Source organism: Olea europaea, chromosome 13, assembly GCF_002742605.1.
Source record: "Olea europaea var. sylvestris chromosome 13, O_europaea_v1, whole genome shotgun sequence".
Classification (NCBI taxonomy): Eukaryota; Viridiplantae; Streptophyta; class Magnoliopsida; order Lamiales; family Oleaceae; genus Olea; species Olea europaea.
In genome coordinates, this window is record NC_036249.1 from 12,751,689 (window position 1) to 12,777,657 (window position 25,969).

The window sequence follows — 25,969 nt, forward strand, 5'->3', positions numbered from 1 at the left end:
AGATATACAAGAAGAAATTTCAGAATGATTAGTTCGAGAATATATAACCAAGAAAGGTCAGCTTAGGATCTTTGAAGAATTATCAAGAGACAAAGAATATTTAAAAGTGTTTGAAAGATTGAAAAATATAGATATAGGTCCTGATTAATAAATCCTTCAAAATATAAGATACATCTTGCAAATAACTATAATAAGGGTAAAATAGTACTTCCAACAGAAAAGGCCATAGTGGAATATAGGATCAATTTTCCAGCCATTCTAAAGACTACCCCTTGAAAAACTAAACTTAAGTTTATTAAGTTGGAAGTATGCGGATCGTATAATATTTAATAAAAATTGGACAATTTTTGTCTTCCGAATGGTTGCTAAAGTTCAAGGAAAATTTCAAATTGACATTAAATTATACTATGATTCATTTGATCACCATAGTTGAATGATGTTGAATAATCAATCTCTCCGTTGTCCTGATTTATGCTATGCTCCAAATAGTAGCTATTAAACCTCCGTGTGGACTAACGACAATTAAAACAATTGACTTTTAACTTCTTATTTCAGTTATGTCACGATATATTTACAATTTTTTCCTTTTTGCAAAAGTGGCTTCAATCGTATGCACTCTCCATATATTTTGCGACATCCTTGCATCAATTTTCTTTTGTAGGAACATTCATTTTCATCCATATTTGTACGAAATATGGTTGTCAAGTAGATGCCTATATTGCATGAGCTTTAATTCACAGGTTCTTCATCATTGTACATATTGAATCTTGATGCAACCATTCCATGAAGGATAACAAACTATGACAAAAAACCACAACAATCCATATTCAGTGATGGATCAAACTTGCGCATCTACATACCACAACAAAACTATACACGGTAAATGATAAGATCTTAAGGTGCATAACTTACTTACCTATTATGTTCTAAGTTAGGAGGAAATTTATCGTAAGGATCTAGGAGTTAATTTACTAGTTGAGATAGGTGGAGATTTTGGGGGGTTTTTCTTTTCTTTGCTCTTGCTCTCTCTGGCCTTCGTTTTAAACAAAGGGTTTTGCAGAGGATTTTGAGGTGACTTGGCTATTGGTTTTCCTCTGTACGATCTTTCATGGTTGCATTTACAGTGTAGGTGTACAGACTAGACGATTTTGCTCTTAATAAATTAGGCTTATGCAATACACACGTCCATTTGATGGCCCATTTTGCATGGTATGGGATGAAAATGGTCATTTTTTGAGAAAGGAAAGTTGATATAGGGATGCTATTATCAAATTTAAAATTATAGGTTCTAAATCCACGTATAGGGCACATGATAGGAACCATTTTTGTAAAAGAAAAAAAACGAATAAATAACAAAAAATTAAGGTTAGCATTAAAGGGAACAATTCCGAATTTTGGATGAACGTAATGCTTTTTCAATTTTTCTCTTAAGAATTATATTTTACTTGAAGATATGTAATTCCACTATATGGGCACGATAATTGTTAGTCGATGTCAAGATTTAATGGGCCAACATTGAATTTGGAGTGTATACCACTAAAGCAATAGCCAATCATGTTACGGTAATTAACTTTAGCAACTAAATGGGCCACAAAAACTTTACTAACCAATTTGAAATTTTATTTGAACTTAAGTCACTCTTTATGAAATTAACTCTAAACTATAATGAAAAGTGAAGGACTAAGAACCTGTTTGGGAGTGATTTGAAGAATTAATTTTTTGACCGTTGGAAAAAAAATGGGATCCATCTGTGAGAGAAAAAGTCAAATATGACGATTGAAATAGTAAAATAACGGTCAAAAAATTAATTTTTTTGAAGGAAAAATCGCTCCCAAACAGGCCTTAATTTACAAATCTTTAGAAGTTAGATATCAACTTACTACTGTGAAAGCAAATTGAGGATCAATGATGCAATTTTCTCTTTTATGAATACTTCAGAAAAGAATAGAAGAAGAAAGAAAACTCTAGACTCCAGTGGTATACCCAGTTACGTCGACCCACAGCTGATGGGTGACACGCTTCAGATGTAAACGGTCCACATTATCCCACAACAAACTGCATTTTCATTGGTTGGAAAATGGACCTTTAATCTCTGATTGGTCCACGTCATCCGTAATGACATGGCCGTAAGTCTCTAATTGGAGCCCCATGAACCGAACTAAGCGTAAATGCCCTTTTACTCGCTCTGTATAAATCCTGCATCAACTGGACGCACCTTACGTTGCATTAATCCTCTGATTCTCCTTCGTTTACACACAAGCGTACACATTGTAAGCACAAATAAACACACAGACAGAAGCACAAAAATATAGAGAAAGTGAAGGTTTAAAGGTGAAGCCATGGATGGCTCTTGGAGGAGGAATGGTTCATTCATTGTGCTTGCAATTGTTTTCTTTGGTAATTATGCTGTTTTTATCTTCTCATACCTTTTTTTTTTTTTGGTTAAATTCGTTTTGACCTTTGGTAATTTCATGTTTTAAATCTTGCGTGATGTTTTTTAGTTGATAAAATGAAGTTAGATCGAATTTGGAAAAATGAATATGAAATTAGAATGGTAGATCTAGATCCGTTACGTGTTGATAAGTGCAACTTCGTATTTTACTAGCTAACTGAATTGTGAAATTTATTCTGAGATTTAGATTGGATGAGGATTTTGAGTGTTTTCGAACGAATTTAAATCATTAGACCTGGCGTTTTAGGCCTTTATTTTAAATTCCAGGTTTGTAGCCTTTAGACTATCACAAGTTTGATGGTATGAACACATGAACGTTACGTTATTGATTTATTTCTTCTTTAAACATGTAATTTGCAATATCTCAGTTTTCCTGCTGTCCAGACGGGGAAATTGAAGTAGAATTCATTCTAATCTTCTACATGTTTAGTCTTTTCTTTAGGTGTTTTAAGAGAGTATTTCCACAATATGAAACACCTATGTCCATAGTTAGTTAATTCTGGATCATTGTTTCTCCTTTAGGGTCTCAATTATATGTTGCCAAATACAGGGCAAGGTCTTTGTTAAGTTGGGTTTTTTATTTTGCTGCACGGTAGTAATTTTGAACATACTGAAGACCACTTTTCTATATTCATGCAATTCATCATCGGAAATTCTTAGCCTGGGATGTATCTCAACATGGGATTCTCGAGCTATGTTTAAAAGCTGACAAGTCTTACCATCGAGTTTGAAAACGCGCCTCTTGACATAGTTGAACAATTTGTCTTTTGGAAAATATTCTATACTTCTTTATTATTTTTAAACTACTGACTTTCCGATAAGTTGTTTTTGGCATTCCCAAATGTACCTTTTCCTGAAATTGGAAAAATATAAATGAAATATAGTTCTGGAAAGTGGACAGGCACAAGTAAACAATGCAATTTTAATCACTGCTGCTGCAAATTATATGAGCGCTTGCTCCTAACAAACTTTAGTAGATGGAATGCACTCTGCTCCAGCTGAATAAATACTGGAATGAAAGTTTGATATCTACAGTTATCAACCAGTAACTATTATTTCAGAAACTCTGCTGCATCTTTACATGTCCTCCTTATGGTTCTGATTGCTTTTGCTTCAGTTTCAATTATTATTGATTTGCGTTTGACAATGTTGACTAACCTTGTCTTTTTGTCAAATAGGCTGTCTGTCAGCAATTTGTATTGCGAAAGAGGAAGCCACCAAACTGGGAACAGTTATTGGCATAGACCTTGGTACAACCTATTCCTGTGTCGGTGTTTACAAGAACGGACATGTCGAAATCATAGCTAATGACCAAGGAAACCGTATTACCCCATCATGGGTGGCATTCACTGACACTGAAAGATTGATCGGTGAGGCTGCAAAGAACCAGGCAGCTGTCAACCCTGAGAGGACTGTCTTTGATGTTAAAAGACTCATTGGAAGAAAGTAATTCCTTTTTGCTCAATTTATAACAGTATTTTCTTCTACATTTTGATGAATAAATACTGATTAAAGTTTTGAATTGTTTCTTGACAGGTTCGAGGATAAGGAAGTTCAGAGGGATATGAAGCTTGTTCCTTACAAAATAGTGAATAAAGATGGAAAGCCTTATATCCAAGTCAAAATTAGGGATGGTGAGACCAAAGTCTTCAGCCCTGAGGAAATCAGTGCTATGATTTTGGGGAAGATGAAAGAAACAGCTGAAGCATTCCTTGGGAAGACGATTAAGGATGCTGTGGTAACAGTTCCTGGTAAGCTGTCTTTAACTTATCTTTTATTGAAACATTAACTGCAATGACATTTTGAGTATTTGGTCATACTGACCATTTATTTGTGGTTGACTGGCAGCATATTTCAATGATGCCCAGAGGCAAGCTACCAAGGACGCTGGTGTAATTGCTGGCTTGAATGTGGCAAGAATTATCAATGAACCAACAGCAGCAGCAATTGCCTATGGTTTGGACAAGAAAGGTGGTGAGAAGAACATCCTTGTCTTTGACCTTGGTGGTGGAACCTTTGATGTCAGTATCTTGACCATTGACAATGGTGTCTTTGAGGTGCTTGCCACTAATGGAGATACCCATCTTGGAGGTACAGATCTTTCTTTTTATCAGCTCTGCTCCAATATATATAATAAGTGCATTTATTTAGTAAATCAATGTTTGGAAACTGATCTATCCCACCTGGAAGCGGAAGTGAATCATGCAGTTATAGTAATGAAAATTCAAATATTTATACAGACAATCCTTGAACACAGTTTGTCAATGATATAGCTGAGAACATCAACTGGATTATGATCCATTTAGCAATCTGAAATATATATTGTTCAGAGACATCTCATGATAATATGTTAAGTTTGATATCAACATTTAAAATTGTACAGTGTAAATACCGGTTATTCACTGGACGTGATTATTCTGCACTGCGAAGAGGAAAGGGTAGAATGATCATTCTATGAGTTCTTGTGTTGTACAATATATGAAAGTTTCATTTGTTGTGCAGGAGAGGATTTTGATCACAGAATTATGGAATACTTCATCAAGTTGATTAAGAAAAAGCACGGAAAGGACATCAGTAAAGATAACAGAGCTCTTGGGAAGCTAAGGAGAGAATGTGAACGTGCAAAGAGAGCCCTGAGCAGCCAGCACCAAGTCCGTGTTGAAATTGAATCACTTTTTGATGGTATAGATTTCTCTGAACCATTGACCCGTGCCAGATTTGAGGAGTTGAACAACGACCTCTTCAGGAAGACCATGGGACCTGTGAAGAAAGCCATGGAAGATGCTGGTATGGAGAAAAACCAGATTGACGAAATTGTCCTTGTTGGTGGAAGCACCAGGATTCCTAAAGTTCAGCAGCTTCTCAAGGATTATTTCGATGGAAAGGAGCCCAACAAGGGTGTGAACCCAGACGAGGCAGTTGCTTACGGTGCTGCTATCCAAGGAAGTATTCTGAGTGGAGAGGGTGGTGAAGAAACCAAAGGTACTTATTGCATGTGTTGTTATCTTGTGGACCGATTCAATGCTGCTTGTTTTCTTGCTATTAATCTTGATTTAGTGATGTTTTAGACAGCTTTGTCTGAATTGATGACCGATGTGTGTGCATTTGTGTGCAGACATCCTTCTCTTGGACGTTGCACCACTCACCCTTGGTATTGAAACTGTTGGTGGAGTTATGACCAAGTTAATTCCGAGGAATACTGTTATCCCAACCAAGAAGTCTCAAGTTTTCACAACTTACCAAGACCAGCAAACTACTGTCTCAATCCAGGTAACGTGTTCCTAGCCAAAATAATTCTTACCCTGTTTGTACTGTTAGGTAAATGGATGATTATGTCCTCTGTAAAATGGCATGCTTGCGCTTTAGCTGAGTGTCCGACAATTTGATAACAGGTATTCGAAGGAGAAAGGAGTCTTACAAAGGACTGCAGGCTGCTCGGAAAGTTTGATCTCACCGGCATTCCTCCAGCACCGAGGTTTGTTGCATTCTTTGGATAAATAATTTGTTATGACCGAACTTGATGTTATATTTTGTTATCTGAAGGATCCTGTGTTCTATTTGAACAGGGGAACCCCTCAAATTGAGGTTACATTCGAAGTTGATGCCAATGGTATCCTGAACGTCAAGGCAGAAGACAAGGGCAGTGGTAAATCAGAAAAGATCACCATCACGAACGAGAAGGGTAGATTGAGCCAAGAGGAGATAGATAGAATGGTTCGTGAAGCAGAAGAGTTTGCCGAGGAAGACAAGAAGGTGAAGGAGAGAATCGATGCTCGTAACAGTCTCGAGACATACATATACAACATGAAGAACCAAATCAACGACAAGGACAAGCTTGCCGACAAGCTCGAGTCTGATGAGAAGGAGAAGATCGAGACTGCTACGAAGGAGGCCCTCGAGTGGTTAGACGACAACCAAAATGCCGAGAAAGAGGACTACGAAGAGAAGCTTAAGGAGGTGGAAGCTGTATGTAACCCAATCATCACAGCCGTCTATCAAAAATCTGGAGGAGCACCTGGTGGATCCTCGTCGGAAGATGACGATTCCCATGATGAACTGTAGGTAACTTTTTAGAGTCCATTAACTACTGATGACTAGTGAAGCGAGAAAAACGAAATGGAGTTTAGAAGAGACGAGTGATGTAAATTTTGTCATTTGGGGGCTGAGTCCCTTGCCTGCCTTCTTTTTCTTAAGAAGGATTATTTCTTTTCAAATTACTTGTAGTTTTTGTTTTACAAGATTCTCGATGATAATTGACGCTTTGCGTATGTAATATACATTTTTCTGCCTTGACAATATGTTTCCTGCAGTAAATGAGTTCGTAAATTACGTTCAACAAACAATAATTAGTAAAAATCTCATATATTGAATTAATTGCCTCAAAATTTTTGTTTGTAAAGCAATAATGGAGGCTTTGGGGAGCCATTTAACTAATAAATATTCTGAAGGGACGCTCAGGTCTCGATACTCCCTGTATAGATGCGATTGAGATACTCTATTGCAAGCATGCATTGGCTACTTTTGGGCTTGATGCCTTGATCCTGAGAGTTGTAGTGCAAACGTGAGCCAACCATCATTTGTTGGAATCTTGTCGAAAATTGTGGGTGGATGAATTAAAAGAGAGGAAGATAATGCTATATGTGTGGCTTATGTGACCGCATAAGCCTTCAATGTTCGTGGTTGCATATGGTTTTTCAGTGGCCAAAGTGGCGACCGAAGCTATAATCATGAGATCGCAACGCATGGTTATAAAAAAATGGCTGTTGGCTGGAAATCTTTTTGAATTTTTGGTGGTTTTCTTGGTGAATCCATGCAAAAATGTGTTGGTATTCGTCTCTAAACACAAGAAAAATATTCTATTATTCATCCAAATCTTTGAAGAGATTATCACATATTCAAAACCATTTTTCACTTGTTCATTTGAAGATCACTTTTACTTTTGGTGATCTTCTTTAAGGCTTGATCAATTCTACGAACTATTTGCCATTTAATTCTTAAGAGCATTGTGAGAGAAGACAAATATCGTTTAAGGACAATGGTATAATCTTCGTGTTCAAGTCTTCTTCAATATATACTTATCTTCTTCTTTATTTTTTTGTTCTCCATTGCTATATTTTTATAGCATTCTTAAACGGCATTTGTCATTTTACTGCAATGGAAACGGAATCTAGACTTGCCACAATCAAGAAGATGAATCAAGATTTAGTGAGTTTGGATAGATTTGATAGATTCAACTTCATAAGATGGCAGAACAAACTCAAAATTTTTTCTAACGGCATTAAAAATCTTCTACATGCTTGATATAAAATTGGAATCAATTCTCGATGCAACGGACAAAAATATTGATGAAGTTCGTGCCTAAAGAAAGAAAAGGGAAGAGGACGAACTAATATGTTGCCATCACATCCTAAATGCTCTATCGCATCGATTATATGATCACTACATCAACACGACTTCAGCAAAAGAGATTTGGTATGCACTTGAAAGCAAATATAAAGCCGAGGAGGAAAGTACCAAGAATTTTTATTTTCTAAATATTTTGATTTCAAGTTTCTAGATAAAATTCATTTGTTATCTCGAGTGCATGAGTTGCAAATTATTGTCGACAAATTGCAAGCGGTGAAAATTGAACTTTCGGTAAACCTTTCAAGTGGGTGCAATCATTGCTAAACTTTCGAGATCTTGAAAAGGAGGAAGAAGATTCTTCACAATTCCAAAGATTTTTCTTTTGAAGATATTTAAAAGTATCTTCGCATAGAGAAAGAGTCAAAGGGAAGAGATAAGACTCAAAGTTCTTATAATGGCTCTTCGAAAGCTAATGCCCTGGACAATATGGACAATTCCAACAAATATAAAAAGAAAAGGAAACCTCTTGGTTCAAAAAAGAATTGAGGGAAGTTCAAAAACAAATCGAAGGGACCTTGCTATGTTTATTGAAAATCGGGATACTATGCAAGAGATTGTAGGCATAAGCAATAACCAAATAAAGAAGGGCAAGTAAATTCCATAGATGAGATTATTACTATGATGAGCCAAATCAATGTAATCCAAAGCAAAGTTCCGAACTGATAGTATGACATATGTGCTATCGTCCATGTTTGTTATAATAAGTCTATTTTCAAAACTTATCATTGCATTGAAGATGGTTAATAGATCCAAATGAAAAATGAAGGAAGATCAAAAGTGATTGGCAAAGGTAATACGGAAATCATTTCCATTTCGGGAAAGAAGATCACTTTGACAAATGTTCTTCATGTACCAGAAATGATTAGAAACCCAGAAGTGGAGTTCTATTGGAAAAACCAGGAATTATAATTATTTTTGAATTTGAAAAACTTGTACTTACCCATAATGGACATTTTGTTTGAAATGACTATTCCACTGAAAGAATGGTCAAACTTTGTACTTTTGAGGATAACTCTAATAAAAATAAATTATTTGCCTATGTTACCGATTCATTTAATTTATGACATGGTAGATTTAGCATATATAGGAGTTAGCACTACGAAAAGAATGATTAAATGCAGAATGATACAATGTGAAATTGATAACTTGGAAAAATGTGAAATATGTATTAAATTGAAGACGATTAAAAAGCCATTTTATAGTGTATTAAGATCAACAAACTTACTTTTACTTGTTCATTCCGACATATGTGAATTGAATGTCATGCCAACAAGAAGTGGTAATAGATATTTCATTACTTTCATAAATGATGCTCTAGGTATACTTATGTATATTTGTTAAAGCATAAAGATGAAGTCTTTATTGCCTCTAAAACATATAAAATTGAAGTTGAAAATCAATTAAGAAGGAAATTAAAAACTCTAAGAAGTGATATAGGTGAAGAATATTTTTCTAATGAATTCAATAAGTTTTGTGAATAAAATGAAATAATACATCAATGTTCTGTATCACGAACACCGAAATAAAATGGTTTAGCAGAAAGAAAGAATAGGACATGCTTAGAGATGATAAATGCCATGTTAATAAATTTTGAATTACCATTCATAAATGGAAGAAGCCTTACTTAGTGCTTGTCATATGGTAAATAGGATTCCTATGAAAAAGAATAAGATTTCCCCACATGAAATATGGAAAGATAGGAAGCCAAATATTAATTATTTGAAGGTATGTGGGTGTCTTGCTTATTATAAAAAGAGGAATCCTAAGAGAACTAAATTAGGTCCTAGAGGTATTAAATGTGCATTTGTAGGATAAGTTCTAAATAGCAAGGCCTATAGGTTATTAAACCTTGAGCTAGCTGTCATAATAGAATCAAGTGATGTGAAATTTTTCGAGAATGTATTAGTGACAAGAAAATCTCATAATAATGAAGACCTTCTGAATTCTAGAGAACCACAAGCAGAGACATTTATAAGAGATGTTGAAAGTGAATCTCGAAATAGTAATAGAACTAGAAAAGAAAAAAGTCTAGGCTCAAATGAAATAGATTCCCAACTTATTTCTTTCCATTTAGTAGCGGGAGATAGTAAGGACGTTGTAAGAACAACTCCTTTTGTTCTTCAAGTGGAGAGTGATCCTTAAACATATAAGGAAACAATGTCTTCTAGAGATTGTATATTCTGGAAAGAGGCGATAAATAATGAAATGGATTCTATTATTTCAAATAATACTTGGGAAATAGTTGATCTACAGAAGGGTTTTAAAGCCATTGGTTGCAAATATGTGTTTAGAAAGAAATACAATTTCGATGAAATACTTAATACCTACAAAGCTAGATTAGTAGTTAAAAGGTATCGTCAAAAGGAAGGAATATATTACTTTGACATATATGCACCGTGGCTAGGATAACCTCAATAAGTATATTGTTTGCACTGACGTCAATTTATGATTTACATGTTCACCAAATGGATCTCAAGACGTCATTCTTAAATAGAGATCTCGAAAAGGAGGTCTATATAAAACAATCAAAAGCGTTTGTTGTACCGAAAAATGAACATAAAGTGCGCAAACTAATGAAAAAGTGGCATGTAAAATTTGACTCTAAAATAATTTCGAATGGTTTTAATCACAATTCAATAGATAAATGTCTTTATGCTAAAGTAAGTGACAGTATAATTACATTAATATGTCTGTATGTAGATGATATATGAATCATCAACTACAATATAGATGGAATTAAAGAAATAAGAGGTTTCTGTCCTCTATGTTCAAAATGAAAGATTTTGGACAAGTGAATACTATATTTGGTATCAAAGTTAAAAATGATAGTGGGGATTTTACATTGAGCCAATTACATTATCTTGAAAATGTGATAAATTCAATCACTTGAACATCAAAGAGGCTAATACCCATTTGGATCTAAGTATCAAGCTGATAAAAAATGATGGAAGCCAATAGTTCAAATTGAATACACAAGTTTTATGTACGCGGCACCATGGACAAGGTCGGATTTTACATTTGTTGTGAGTAAAGTAAGTAGGTTTATTAGCAATTTTCAAGTTTCTTACATTAGAATGCCATAAGTAGGGTTCTTGGCTACTTAAAGAAAACCAAAAAACATTGGACTATAATATACACAGTTCCTTACTATTTTGGAAGGATATATTGATGCTAGTTAGATATCGAGTACGGGAGAAACAAGTCCACTTCAGGTTGGATATTTACTTTTGGAGGTTGAGCAGTTTTTTGGAAGTCTAGGAAACAAACATGCATTACTCGTTCACCAATGAAGTCAAAGTTTGTAATGTTGGTTGAAACTGGAAAAGAAGTTGAGTGGCATAAAGATTTGTTGTATGAAATACCTTTAAATATAAAGGATATTTCTTCAACACCTATCTTGTATGATAGTCAAGCTACTCTAGCTCGAGCCTATAGTGAAGTATATAATTGAAAGTCTAGACATTTGATATGAGTCTAATACATAAGTATATAAGAAAATTAATCAAGCATTAAATAATTTCTCTTGTACTTATTAAGTCTAGTGATAACTTAACTGATTAGTTTACTAAACTTCCTACAAGAGAGTTAGTAAGATCGACATCAAATAGGACAAGATTGAAACTCCTGAATTAATTTCACTAATAATAGCAACCCTACCAAAGGTATACTACATAAGTATATTTAGGTTGAAAGGGTAATAACAAGTTATTCGATAAGTGGATAGATTTCGACACTATTAAACTAGTAAACCCTATCCTTAATAAATAGTGTTGGTTGTTATTCTTGGAGGGATGAGTTATAACAAAACTCTTAATGAAGTTCAGTACGGGGTATAAGTATATCTCTAAAAGTAACAAACATACTGGAAGAACTTCACCTATATGAACTTCGAGGTGGTGCCGCCTCATTAAAGAGTTAAAGTTTTTCTTGCTTTAAAAGTTTAATGAAAAATGATAAGTGTAAGGCCATATTAGTACTAAACAAGTTAGAGGAACTTGTGAAAATTTAATACTTGTGTGTGTGTGTGATTTCATCGGTATTGTAACAAGAAATAATTGGTTCAAAGCTTTTTAACTATCCGGAATTTCGATAATGCTTTATGAAAATTACATATAGTTAGACTCAAATCGAAAGATATCTAATGAATGTATTTCAATGATACTTTAGATACCATCTAAACTTGATATTTACCTAATTCCTATAAGTTTAAGAGCATTTTAATGTGTATTTTGCTGTATATATGTTGATGAAATTGATGGGAATGTGATTGAAAATAAGTATGAAAAATATATTAAAGTAAAGTAAAGTAAAGGGAATCAAGTAGGTGCTTCCCAAGAGCTCTGTTATCTTAGCTTAATCAGCTTAATGAAGTATTCGATAATTCTATGATCAAAATCCTCTCCTGCACAACAAATGAACTTTCAGCATCATTAAACCCAACAATAACTCACAAAATTATCGTTCTAAGCCTTCCTTTTTGAAGTGCATAATAATATATGTTGGACAATTTTTAAAGATAAAATCGAAACTTAATATGTTATCAATACATATTTCAGATTGCCGAATTGATCATACATCAAATTGATTTCTCAGCTATATCATAAAAGGACAATGTGTTCAAGGGGTGAGTATTTGAATATATTACGTTTCGAACTTTTGACCTATAACTGCATGACACACTGCCACTTGCTACAGAAATATATCAGTCATTTTCGAAATATTGATTTTCTAATAAATGCAAAGATGGATATATTAGCAAGAAATATCTGTACGTCCAAGATGGGTGTTTCCATTCGTGGAAAGAACCTCAAAGACACCATTGTCAATGGTCAAGAATTTATATTTATTCCTCAATTTGGAAGCTGGTTCTTTATCTTCAATTGGAAAGTTTGTTCATGCTAGTATGCCCTGAATTTGATAAAAGTTACTACTTCCCAAGATTTAAAAGAGAAAATATTGTGCTGGAAAGGCTCAACTAAATGATGCAATTTTAGGCAGTGTTGTGCAACTTATGATGGAAACATACTGCCCTTTTTAATAATTAACAGCTTCCGCTTTTATATGAGCCAGTTAACGTTGTTGCGACCTGTTTATTAAAAAATGTACACGTGTCTCACTTTCATGGGAAAAAAACACATTGGGGCACTGAATATAGGATTTATACGAATACGTATGGCCATTTTCTAACCACTTGAGCTTTTAGATGAAATGGTTAACAAACCAAAAACAAACTTTAGAAGATGGAATTAACCAAGTGGTCTCACTGTCTAAATGCCAACTGGAAAGATTGATATGTATGGTTGTCAACAAGTAATTGTTATGTTATAACGCTACTGCTTCTCAATACGTCCTTGGCTTATGGTTTGATTGCTTTGGCTTCGGTGTTTGAATTGTTATTAATTCGCCAAATGATTTCATGAGTACTAAATTGACTAACCTTGTCTTGTCAAACAGGTTGTCTATCAGCAATTTCTATTGCGAAGGAGGAGGCCACCAAATTGGGAACAGTCATTGGTATAGACCTTGGTACTACCTATTCCTATGTTGGTGTTTACAAGAATGGACATGTAGAAATCATAGCTAATGACCAAGGAAATCGAATTACCCCATCATGGGTTGCATTCACTGACACTGAAAGATTGATCGGTGAGGCTGCAAAGAACCAGGCAGCTGTCAACCCTGAGAGGACTGTCTTTGATGTTAAAAGACTCATTGGAAGAAAGTAATTCCTTTTTGCTCAATTTATAACAGTATTTTCTTCTACATTTTGATGAATAAATACTGATTAAAGTTTTGAATTGTTTCTTGACAGGTTCGAGGATAAGGAAGTTCAGAGGGATATGAAGCTTGTTCCTTACAAAATAGTGAATAAAGATGGAAAGCCTTACATCCAAGTCAAAATTAGGGATGGTGAGACCAAAGTCTTCAGCCCTGAGGAAATCAGTGCCATGATTTTAGGCAAGATGAAAGAAACAGCAGAAGCATTCCTTGGGAAGACAATTAAGGATGCTGTGGTAACAGTTCCTGGTAAGCTGTCTTTAACTTGTCTTTTATTGAAACATTAACTGCAATGACATTTTGAGTATTTGGTCATACTGACCATTTATTTGTGGTTGACTGGCAGCATATTTCAATGATGCCCAGAGGCAAGCTACCAAGGACGCTGGTGTAATTGCTGGCTTGAATGTGGCAAGAATTATCAATGAACCAACAGCAGCAGCAATTGCCTATGGTTTGGACAAGAAAGGTGGTGAGAAGAACATCCTTGTCTTTGACCTTGGTGGTGGAACCTTTGATGTCAGTATCTTGACCATTGACAATGGTGTCTTTGAGGTGCTTGCCACTAATGGAGATACCCATCTTGGAGGTACAGATCTTTCTTTTTATCAGCTCTGCTCCAATATATATAATAAGTGCATTTATTTAGTAAATCAATGTTTGGAAACTGATCTATCCCACCTGGAAGCGGAAGTGAATCATGCAGTTATAGTAATGAAAATTCAAATATTTATACAGACAATCCTTGAACACAGTTTGTCAATGATATAGCTGAGAACATCAACTGGATTATGATCCATTTAGCAATCTGAAATATATATTGTTCAGAGACATCTCATGATAATATGTTAAGTTTGATATCAACATTTAAAATTGTACAGTGTAAATACTGGTTATTCACTGGACGTGATTATTCTGCACTGCAAAGAGGAAAGGGTAGAATGATCATTCTATGAGTTCTTGTGTTGTACAATATATGAAAGTTTCATTTGGTGTGCAGGAGAGGATTTTGATCACAGAGTTATGGAATACTTCATCAAGTTGATTAAGAAAAAGCACGGAAAGGACATCAGTAAAGATAACAGAGCTCTTGGGAAGCTAAGGAGAGAATGTGAACGTGCAAAGAGAGCCCTGAGCAGCCAGCACCAAGTCCGTGTTGAAATTGAATCACTTTTTGATGGTATAGATTTCTCTGAACCATTGACCCGTGCCAGATTTGAGGAGTTGAACAACGACCTCTTCAGGAAGACCATGGGACCTGTGAAGAAAGCCATGGAAGATGCTGGTATGGAGAAAAACCAGATTGACGAAATTGTCCTTGTTGGTGGAAGCACCAGGATTCCTAAAGTTCAGCAGCTTCTCAAGGATTATTTCGATGGAAAGGAGCCCAACAAGGGTGTGAACCCAGACGAGGCAGTTGCTTACGGTGCTGCTATCCAAGGAAGTATTCTGAGTGGAGAGGGTGGTGAAGAAACCAAAGGTACTTATTGCATGTGTTGTTATCTTGTGGACTGATTCAATGCTGCTTGTTTTCTTGCTATTAATCTTGATTTAGTGATGTTTTAGACAGCTTTGTCTGAATTGATCACCGATGTGTGTGCATTTGTGTGCAGACATCCTTCTCTTGGACGTTGCACCACTCACCCTTGGTATTGAAACTGTTGGTGGAGTTATGACCAAGTTAATTCCGAGGAATACTGTTATCCCAACCAAGAAGTCTCAAGTTTTCACAACTTACCAAGACCAGCAAACTACTGTCTCAATCCAGGTAACGTGTTCCGAGCCAAATTAATTCTTACCCTGTTTGTACTGTTAGGTAAATGGATGATTATGTCCTCCCTAAAATGGCATGCTTGCGCTTTAGCTGAGTGTCCGACAATTTGATAACAGGTATTCGAAGGAGAAAGGAGTCTTACGAAGGACTGCAGGCTGCTCGGAAAGTTTGATCTGACCGGCATTCCTCCAGCACCGAGGTTTGTTGCATTCTTTGGATAAATAATTTGTTATGACCGAACTTGATGTTATATTTTGTTATCTGAAGGATCCTGTGTTCTATTTGAACAGGGGAACCCCTCAAATTGAGGTTACATTCGAAGTTGATGCCAATGGTATCCTGAACGTCAAGGCAGAAGACAAGGGCAGTGGTAAATCAGAAAAGATCACCATCACGAACGAGAAGGGTAGATTGAGCCAAGAGGAGATAGATAGAATGGTTCGTGAAGCAGAAGAGTTTGCCGAGGAAGACAAGAAGGTGAAGGAGAGAATCGATGCTCGTAACAGTCTCGAGACATACATATACAACATGAAGAACCAAATCAACGACAAGGACAAGCTTGCCGACAAGCTCGAGTCTGATGAGAAGGAGAAGATCGAGACTGCTACGAAGGAGGCCCTCGAGTGGTTAGACGACAACCAAAATGCCGAGAAAGAGGACTACGAAGAGAAGCTTAAGGAGGTGGAAGCTGTATGTAACCCAATCATCACAGCTGTCTATCAAAAATCTGGAGGAGCACCTGGTGGATCCTCGTCGGAAGATGATGATTCCCATGATGAACTGTAGGTAAATTTTTAGAGTCCATTAACTACTGATGACTAGTGAAGCGAGAAAAACGAAATGGAGTTTAGAAGAGACGAGTGATGTAAATTTTGTCATTTGGGGGCTGAGTCCCTTGCCTGCCTTCTTTTTCTTAAGAAGGATTATTTCTTTTCAAATTACTTGTAGTTTTTGTTTTACAAGATTCTCGATGATAATTGACGCTTTGCGTATGTAATATACATTTTTCTGCCTTGACAATATGTTTCCTGCAGTAAATGAGTTCGTAAATTACGTTCAACAAACAATAATTAGTAAAAATCTCATATATTGAATTAACTGCCTCAAAATTTTTGTTTGTAAAGCAATAATGGAGGCTTTGGGGAGCCATTTAACTAATAAATATTCCGAAGGGACGTTAAGGTCTCGATACTCACTATATCGATGCGATTGAGATACTCTATTGCAAGCATGCATTGGCTACTTTTGGGCTTGATGCCTTGATCCTGAGAGTTGTAGTGCAAACGTGAGCCAACCATCATTTGTTGGAATCTTGTCGAAAATTGTGGGTGGATGAATTAAAAGAGAGGAAGATAATGCTATATGTGTGGCTTATGTGACCGCATAAGCCTTCAATGTTCGTGGTTGCATATGGTTTTTCAGTGGCCAAAGTGGCGACCGAAGCTATAATCATGAGATCGCAACGCATGGTTATAAAAAAATGGCTGTTGGCTGGAAATCTTTTTGAATTTTTGGTGGTTTTCTTGGTGAATCCATGCAAAAATGTGTTGGTATTCGTCTCTAAACACAAGAAAAATATTCTATTATTCTTCCAAAACTTTGAAGAGATTATCACATATTCAAAACCATTTTTCACTTTTTCATTTGAAGATCACTTTTGCTTTTGGTGATTTTCTTTAAGGCTTGATCAATTCTACAAACTATTTGCCATTTTAATTCTTAAGAGCATTGTGAGAGAAGACAAATATCGTTTAAGGACAATGGTATAATCTTCGTGTTCAAGTCTTCTTCAATATATACTTATCTTCTTCTTTATTTTTTTGTTCTCCATTGCTATATTTTTATAGCATTCTTAAACGGCATTTGTCATTTTACTGCAATGGAAACGGAATCTAGACTTGCCACAATCAAGAAGATGAATCAAGATTTAGTGAGTTTGGATAGATTTGATAGATTCAACTTCATAAGATGGCAGAACAAACTCAAAATTTTTTCTAACGGCATTAAAAATCTTCTACATGCTTGATATAAAATTGGAATCAATTCTCGATGCAACGGACAAAAATATTGATGAAGTTCGTGCCTAAAGAAAGAAAAGGGAAGAGGACGAACTAATATGTTGCCATCACATCCTAAATGCTCTATCGCATCGATTATATGATCACTACATCAACACGACTTCAGCAAAAGAGATTTGGTATGCACTTGAAAGCAAATATAAAGCCGAGGAGGAAAGTACCAAGAATTTTTATTTTCTAAATATTTTGATTTCAAGTTTCTAGATAAAATTCATTTGTTATCTCGAGTGCATGAGTTGCAAATTATTGTCGACAAATTGCAAGCGGTGAAAATTGAACTTTCGGTAAACCTTTCAAGTGGGTGCAATCATTGCTAAACTTTCGAGATCTTGAAAAGGAGGAAGAAGATTCTTCACAATTCCAAAGATTTTTCTTTTGAAGATATTTAAAAGTATCTTCGCATAGAGAAAGAGTCAAAGGGAAGAGATAAGACTCAAAGTTCTTATAATGGCTCTTCGAAAGCTAATGCCCTGGACAATATGGACAATTCCAACAAATATAAAAAGAAAAGGAAACCTCTTGGTTCAAAAAAGAATTGAGGGAAGTTCAAAAACAAATCGAAGGGACCTTGCTATGTTTATTGAAAATCGGGATACTATGCAAGAGATTGTAGGCATAAGCAATAACCAAATAAAGAAGGGCAAGTAAATTCCATAGATGAGATTATTACTATGATGAGCCAAATCAATGTAATCCAAAGCAAAGTTCCGAACTGATAGTATGACATATGTGCTATCGTCCATGTTTGTTATAATAAGTCTATTTTCAAAACTTATCATTGCATTGAAGATGGTTAATAGATCCAAATGAAAAATGAAGGAAGATCAAAAGTGATTGGCAAAGGTAATACGGAAATCATTTCCATTTCGGGAAAGAAGATCACTTTGACAAATGTTCTTCATGTACCAGAAATGATTAGAAACCCAGAAGTGGAGTTCTATTGGAAAAACCAGGAATTATAATTATTTTTGAATTTGAAAAACTTGTACTTACCCATAATGGACATTTTGTTTGAAATGACTATTCCACTGAAAGAATGGTCAAACTTTGTACTTTTGAGGATAACTCTAATAAAAATAAATTATTTGCCTATGTTACCGATTCATTTAATTTATGACATGGTAGATTTAGCATATATAGGAGTTAGCACTACGAAAAGAATGATTAAATGCAGAATGATACAATGTGAAATTGATAACTTGGAAAAATGTGAAATATGTATTAAATTGAAGACGATTAAAAAGCCATTTTATAGTGTATTAAGATCAACAAACTTACTTTTACTTGTTCATTCCGACATATGTGAATTGAATGTCATGCCAACAAGAAGTGGTAATAGATATTTCATTACTTTCATAAATGATGCTCTAGGTATACTTATGTATATTTGTTAAAGCATAAAGATGAAGTCTTTATTGCCTCTAAAACATATAAAATTGAAGTTGAAAATCAATTAAGAAGGAAATTAAAAACTCTAAGAAGTGATATAGGTGAAGAATATTTTTCTAATGAATTCAATAAGTTTTGTGAATAAAATGAAATAATACATCAATGTTCTGTATCACGAACACCGAAATAAAATGGTTTAGCAGAAAGAAAGAATAGGACATGCTTAGAGATGATAAATGCCATGTTAATAAATTTTGAATTACCATTCATAAATGGAAGAAGCCTTACTTAGTGCTTGTCATATGGTAAATAGGATTCCTATGAAAAAGAATAAGATTTCCCCACATGAAATATGGAAAGATAGGAAGCCAAATATTAATTATTTGAAGGTATGTGGGTGTCTTGCTTATTATAAAAAGAGGAATCCTAAGAGAACTAAATTAGGTCCTAGAGGTATTAAATGTGCATTTGTAGGATAAGTTCTAAATAGCAAGGCCTATAGGTTATTAAACCTTGAGCTAGCTGTCATAATAGAATCAAGTGATGTGAAATTTTTCGAGAATGTATTAGTGACAAGAAAATCTCATAATAATGAAGACCTTCTGAATTCTAGAGAACCACAAGCAGAGACATTTATAAGAGATGTTGAAAGTGAATCTCGAAATAGTAATAGAACTAGAAAAGAAAAAAGTCTAGGCTCAAATGAAATAGATTCCCAACTTATTTCTTTCCATTTAGTAGCGGGAGATAGTAAGGACGTTGTAAGAACAACTCCTTTTGTTCTTCAAGTGGAGAGTGATCCTTAAACATATAAGGAAACAATGTCTTCTAGAGATTGTATATTCTGGAAAGAGGCGATAAATAATGAAATGGATTCTATTATTTCAAATAATACTTGGGAAATAGTTGATCTACAGAAGGGTTTTAAAGCCATTGGTTGCAAATATGTGTTTAGAAAGAAATACAATTTCGATGAAATACTTAATACCTACAAAGCTAGATTAGTAGTTAAAAGGTATCGTCAAAAGGAAGGAATATATTACTTTGACATATATGCACCGTGGCTAGGATAACCTCAATAAGTATATTGTTTGCACTGACGTCAATTTATGATTTACATGTTCACCAAATGGATCTCAAGACGTCATTCTTAAATAGAGATCTCAAAAAGGAGGTCTATATAAAACAATTAAAAGGGTTTGTTGTACCGAAAAATGAATATAAAGTGTGCAAACTAATGAAAAAGTGGCATGTAAAATTTGACTCTAAAATAATTTCGAATGGTTTTAATCACAATTCAATAGATAAATGTCTTTATGCTAAAGTAAGTGACAGTATAATTACATTAATATGTCTGTATGTAGATGATATATGAATCATCAACTACAATATAGATGGAATTAAAGAAATAAGAGGTTTCTGTCCTCTATGTTCAAAATGAAAGATTTTGGACAAGTGAATACTATATTTGGTATCAAAGTTAAAAATGATAGTGGGGATTTTACATTGAGCCAATTACATTATCTTGAAAATGTGATAAATTCAATCACTTGAACATCAAAGAGGCTAATACCCATTCGGATCTAAGTATCAAGCTGATAAAAAATGATGGAAGCCAATAGTTCAAATTGAATACACAAGTTTTATGTACGCGGCACCATGGACAAGGTCGGATTTTACATTTGTTGTGAGTAAAGTAAGTAGGTTTATTAGCAATTTTCAAGTTTCTTACATTAGAATGCCATAAGTAGGGTTCTTGGCTACTTAAAGAAAACCAAAAAACATTGGACTATAATATACACAGTTCCTTACTATTTTGGAAGGATATATTGATGCTAGTTAGATATCGAGTACGGGAGAAACAAGTCCACTTCAGGTTGGATATTTACTTTTGGAGGTTGAGCAGTTTTTTGGAAGTCTAGGAAACAAACATGCTTACTCGTTCAACATTGAAGCTAGAGTTTGTAATGTTGGTTGAAATTGGAAAAGAAGTTGAGTGGGATAAAGATTTGTTGTATGAAATACCTTTAAATATAAACGATATTTCTTCAACACCTATCTTGTATGATAGTCAAGCTACTCTAGCTCGAGCCTATAGTGAAGTATATAATTGAAAGTCTAGACATTTGATATGAGTCTAATACATAAGTATATAAGAAAATTAATCAAGCATTAAATAATTTCTCTTTTACTTATTAAGTTTAGTGATAACTTAGCTGATCAGTTTACTAAACTTCGTGCAAGAGAGTTAGTAAGATCGACATCAAATAGGACAGGATTGAAACTCCTTAATTAATTTCTAATAATAGCAACCCTACCAAAGGTATACTACATAAGTATATTTAGGTTGAAAGGGTAATAACAAGTTATTCGATAAGTGGATAGATTTCGACACTATTAAACTAGTAAACCCTATCCTTAATAAATAGTGTTGGTTGTTATTCTTGGAGGGATGAGTTATAACAAAACTCTTAATGAAGTTCAGTACGGGGTATAAGTATATCTCTAAAAGTAACAAACATACTGGAAGAACTTCACCTATATGAACTTCGAGGTGGTGCCGCCTCATTAGAGAGTTAGAGTTTTTCTCGCTTTAAAAGTTTAATGAAAAATAATAAGCGTAAGGCCATATTAGTACTAAGCAAGTTAGAGGAACTTGTGAAAATTTAATACTTGTGTGTGTGATTTCATTGGAATTGTAACAAGGAATAATTGGTTCAAAGCTTTTTAACTATCTAGAATTTCGATAATGCTTTATGAAAATTACATATAGTTAGATTCAAATCGAAAGATATCTGATGAGTGTATTTCACTCATACTTTAGATACCATCTAAACTTGATATTTAGCTAATTCCAATCAGTTTAAGAGCATTTTAGTGTGTATTTTGCTATATATATGTTGATGAAATTGAAGGAAATAAGCAAAAGTTGGAAAAATTGGAGAAATGGGCCAAATTGTAAGAGATTCGAAGTTCGAGGACTAAAATACAAATAATTAAAAGTTGTTTCAGACCTCATAATAAAGATCCGATAGTGTTAGGAGTCAATTGGATGAAGAAATATGTCAAAGTGATCAAATTTAGTTAAAATATGATCACAAATCAATTTCCAACCGAAAAGTTATGCTTCGGAGTTTAGTCTCATATTGAGACCCATTTTTTTCATAGCAAACGATCGAATTGGAGAATGATGTTTGAAGCAAAATTGTAATCCTTTGAGTTAGCTTTCAATACATTTTGAATCACCTTAATTGGATATTGGATGAAAAAGTTACGATAAAAATAATTAAAATTGTGTAGTGCTCTCTTCCACCCGAAGTGGGCGCCAGAATGCCCTCGTTGCTAAAAAAATAGAATGCTCGGTGCAACAGCACCGCTTCAATGGCACCAAGGTGTCGGCCATGCGGGAAAGGGTTTTTTAATATTTTTGGACTCTTTTCTTGGCCCAATTAAACCCTAATTCGTCCAAGACCCCAAAACACTAAAATACATCAAAAACCTATTTTCACATAGAGTTCAAGGGGAAAGATTGAACAATTCTAGAATTCAAAGGAGGCAAGATTGAAAAAATCGAAGCAAGAACAACATCAAGGAAGAAGGTCGAAGATCCGCCCACAAAACTAGTTTTTGCTATCATCTTCTTTATGTTGTTTATTATGAATTGTGTTTATTTCAAGGATTACATCATGAACTAAACAATTTATCTAGGGTTTGATGTCGCCGAACATGAGATTAAGTTTGATGTTATCTAAATTATTTCTTTTGATTTTTCACTTATATTTAATTGTATCATGAATTTAATGCTTTCAATTATCTGATCAATAAATTGAATGAATAGATGCTAGTCAATTCCAACACTCGAAAAAGGGAAATTTAGGCATGATCATAAGATTGACACAACATAGATTTTATGGGTTTTGAGAGAAATTATAGGATCTATGAATCTCACTCCATAAAGAACTAGGACTTTGATAAATTCTTGATTTTAATTCAATATAGAGATATTGGAGTTGGAATTTAGGATTAATTTCGGGCCAACACTCGAGAGAGGAGAGAGAAATATATTAGGATTCTTGCTTTTAAATATGGAAAAATTAACTGGAATAATTGGAAATCATTGATTCATAATTGAGAGTTAGGTGAATCATTCCCTAGATTTCTTATCTTGATAATTTGCATTCATCAACTTTATCACAACAAATCATGTTATGCCAGTTTAAAACATTCATTCAACCAACCATTTATCTAAATAAAGTAGAAGTTACTCAACTATAGTACTTAGTAGGAATTAGATTACAATTCATGTGGGTTTGACACTTTTAACTCCATATTATATTAAAAAATTGACACTGTACACTTGCGGTATAAATCACATTGCATAAAACGCGTGGTAATATTTAATTTTTATGCATGTGTGTTGATATTTGATTATGTTATTAATGTTAATTTTGAATACGTGGGGGATTGTTGGAATCTTTTTGTTCAAAATCGTGAGTGGATGAATCAAAAGAGAGAAAAAGGAATATAATGCCATACGTATGGCTTATTCCACCGCATAAGCTTTCCATGCTTACGGTTGCATATGCTATTTCAGTGGTCAAAGTGGCGACCAAAGCTTTAACCATGCGACCGCATAGCAAGAGCCTAGTAGTCTCATGGTTATAAAAAATGACCTTTGGCTGAATTATTTTTCGAATTTTTGGTGGTTTTCTTGATGAATCCATGTACATGTTCATAGTGAGTTGGAACACTTCATGTAGTGATTATTGAATGCTATAAATATGCGTTGGTATTCATTCCCAAACACAAGAAAATATTCTATTATTCATCCAAAACTTAGAAGAGATTTATCACATATTCAAAACCATTTTTCGCTTGTTCATTTGAAGATCGTTTTTGCTTTTAGTGTTGTTCTTTAAGGCTTGATCGATCCTACAAACTATTTGTTATTTTAATCCTTACTAGCATTGTGAGAGGATGCAAATATTGTTAGAGGACAACGATATAATCTTCGTGTCCAAGTCTTCTTCAATATATACTTATCTTCTTCTTCAGTTTTTGTTCTTCATTTCTATATTTTTATAACATATTCTACAAAAGTCACTGGCATTCTTGTCTCTGTAGGATTACACCTCTTGCACTCACTATTTATACTCATGCCTAAATTGAACATCTAGGTATGTTTATGTTATTGTAGCCACACATAAATATTTTTCCAATTGCTTTATGATTTAAAGTATTAGAGAGGCTACGGGAACAACTTTCCTATCATTTTTTGTAGGTTGTTCGAAGAAAGTGTCTGTGTACCTCATTCGTGTTTTTCCCAACTCATCTCTTATTAGATTTTCGAAAAGCATCATTGGCATAGTCTGTGAGAAAACCTACTCAAAGTCATGGTAGACACACAGTTAATACATCATGCTTCTAGGCCTTCTATCTAAGGTTCCATGACTTCTCAAGTCCCTGTTCCTTAGGCTCCTCATTGCTGGAGAAGCCTCTTCAGATCACAATTAGAAGGATCCTTTAAAACATCTACAAGGTTAACACGACACCTCAAGCATTAACAATATAAGAGGCATGCAATGACTTAAGGCAAAAGTTCGTGACCTTGACTGGAGCCTTATGTCAGTACACCTACCTTTTCCTCAATACCCAAATATCCAGATCCACTTCTGTAGTATTCGATGCCTCATACTAGATACCTTTTGCTCATATCCCATGAACCTTAGGCTCGCCCTATGCTTCCACATGGTTCTCTCATACTTTATGTGATGGGCACAGAAACTAGCCCCAGACACAAGACCTTAGGGATCGACACTTCGAATCTATCTTTGGCATGTCCTCGAGGATGCCATTACCAATACCCTTGGCCTTCTATAGGCTCTATCACGTTGACATAATAGCAATTCACCCCCAAGAGCATCCCCGTTCACTCCAGTGATCATTGCTAACCCATTCCTTGAATTGAAGAGTTTCCTCCATCCACTTTAGTACCTATACGAACATGATGACGTTGCATTGCAGGGTCATCCCGACCCTATCATGCAAGGCCTTCCCTCAGACGCATCTCCTCCTCGAGCCTCTTCAGCTCATTCTCGAAGGGAAAATGCATTTAAGAAAATATATATTAACTAAAAAATAATAAATGAATGTTGGAAAAAGTAAAATGAAGAATTTTTTGAAGTGTATAAAATATTTTATTCTTTAAATTTAAAATGTTATGCACTATAACCAAGATGCCATTTAATGATAAATAGTCTCTTGGGGATGCACGTATTCTCTTTATCTACTAAGTGATGAAAATGTATTATTATTACCTGCTATACATTACGGTGGGTGTACTCCATTGAGACTTTTGAAGACTTCGATGAATTTTTTTAAGTGATGATTTTTGTGAATTCTGTGAATCTCTTATAGATTTGTATGAAATTAGTGGAAATTTTTTGTCAACTTTTATGGATTTTCATTTTAAAAATTTTATAAACTTTTGTGGAACTCAAAATACTTTTAAAAACTTTCATTTGAAATAGAATTCACATGAATTTGGTGTGAAATTCTCACATACGAGGTGTTAGTTCTCACAATTTCCCTTTTCATTCCCTTTCTTCTTCCTATGTAATAAAAAAATTGAAAAATAAAAATTTAAGACCTCAATTAAATAAATAATAATCAAAATTATACATATATATCTGATTTAGAGGGCGTTTAATACCCATTTTTTTGGAAATTTTTTTTAAAATAGTAAATTGATGGAAAATGTGTGGTTAAAAAATAAGGAAAAGTTCTAGATTTATGTGTAATATTTTATTAATAAAAAATGTGTGGTTGAAAAAAAGAGAGAAAAATGTATTTTGAAAAAAATGGATACCAAATGGAGCCTTAATATTATTAGTATAGTATATTTTTAAAAATAAATAAAAAGCAATATATTTAAATTAAATTATGATTTTTTCATATAAAATTTTATAATTTAATAAAAAATAGATTTTTTTTCACAAAAAAATGAATGAAAAAAGAAATTAAAAAGTTATAAGAATCCAATTTACTTTTTTCGAATAAAATAGAGATAAATAATAAGAGATAAAGAAAGAT

General features: G+C 34.2%; 2 protein-coding genes across 2 annotated transcripts; both read left to right on the plus strand.

Annotated features, from left to right (window-relative positions):
* The first annotated feature begins 2,184 nt into the window (after positions 1-2,184).
* LOC111407650 (luminal-binding protein 5-like) lies at positions 2,185-6,766 on the plus strand. Its single transcript, XM_023037264.1, has 8 exons — positions 2,185-2,397; positions 3,631-3,898; positions 3,989-4,203; positions 4,301-4,543; positions 4,955-5,434; positions 5,568-5,722; positions 5,845-5,927; positions 6,019-6,766. Exons 1-8 carry the CDS (start codon positions 2,340-2,342, stop codon positions 6,512-6,514), a joined length of 1,998 nt encoding a protein of 665 aa, XP_022893032.1. The 5' UTR covers positions 2,185-2,339; the 3' UTR covers positions 6,515-6,766.
* A 3,249-nt stretch (positions 6,767-10,015) lies between these two features.
* On the plus strand, positions 10,016-16,460 carry LOC111408459 (luminal-binding protein-like). Its single transcript, XM_023038214.1, has 10 exons — positions 10,016-10,209; positions 11,117-11,297; positions 12,615-12,759; positions 13,313-13,580; positions 13,671-13,885; positions 13,983-14,225; positions 14,637-15,116; positions 15,250-15,404; positions 15,527-15,609; positions 15,701-16,460. The coding sequence occupies exons 1-10, from the start codon at positions 10,016-10,018 to the stop codon at positions 16,194-16,196; spliced, it is 2,460 nt and encodes an 819-aa protein (XP_022893982.1). The 3' UTR covers positions 16,197-16,460.
* Positions 16,461-25,969: the final 9,509 nt, after the last annotated feature.

What these genes read in the sequence shown, in the direction of transcription:
- LOC111407650 (XM_023037264.1), top strand. Translation starts at nt 2,340, where the DNA reads ATGGATGGCTCTTGGAGGAGGAATGGTTCATTCATTGTGCTTGCAATT. An exon ending in AAAAGACTCATTGGAAGAAA is followed by an intron (nt 3,899 to 3,988) that starts GTAATTCCTTTT and finishes GTTTCTTGACAG; the next exon opens with GTTCGAGGATAAGGAAGTTC. An exon ending in TGCTGTGGTAACAGTTCCTG is followed by an intron (nt 4,204 to 4,300) that starts GTAAGCTGTCTT and finishes GTTGACTGGCAG; the next exon opens with CATATTTCAATGATGCCCAG.
- LOC111408459 (XM_023038214.1), top strand. Translation starts at nt 10,016, where the DNA reads ATGTCTTCTAGAGATTGTATATTCTGGAAAGAGGCGATAAATAATGAA. An exon ending in TGGAAAGTTTGTTCATGCTA is followed by an intron (nt 12,760 to 13,312) that starts GTATGCCCTGAA and finishes CTTGTCAAACAG; the next exon opens with GTTGTCTATCAGCAATTTCT. An exon ending in GGGTGGTGAAGAAACCAAAG is followed by an intron (nt 15,117 to 15,249) that starts GTACTTATTGCA and finishes ATTTGTGTGCAG; the next exon opens with ACATCCTTCTCTTGGACGTT.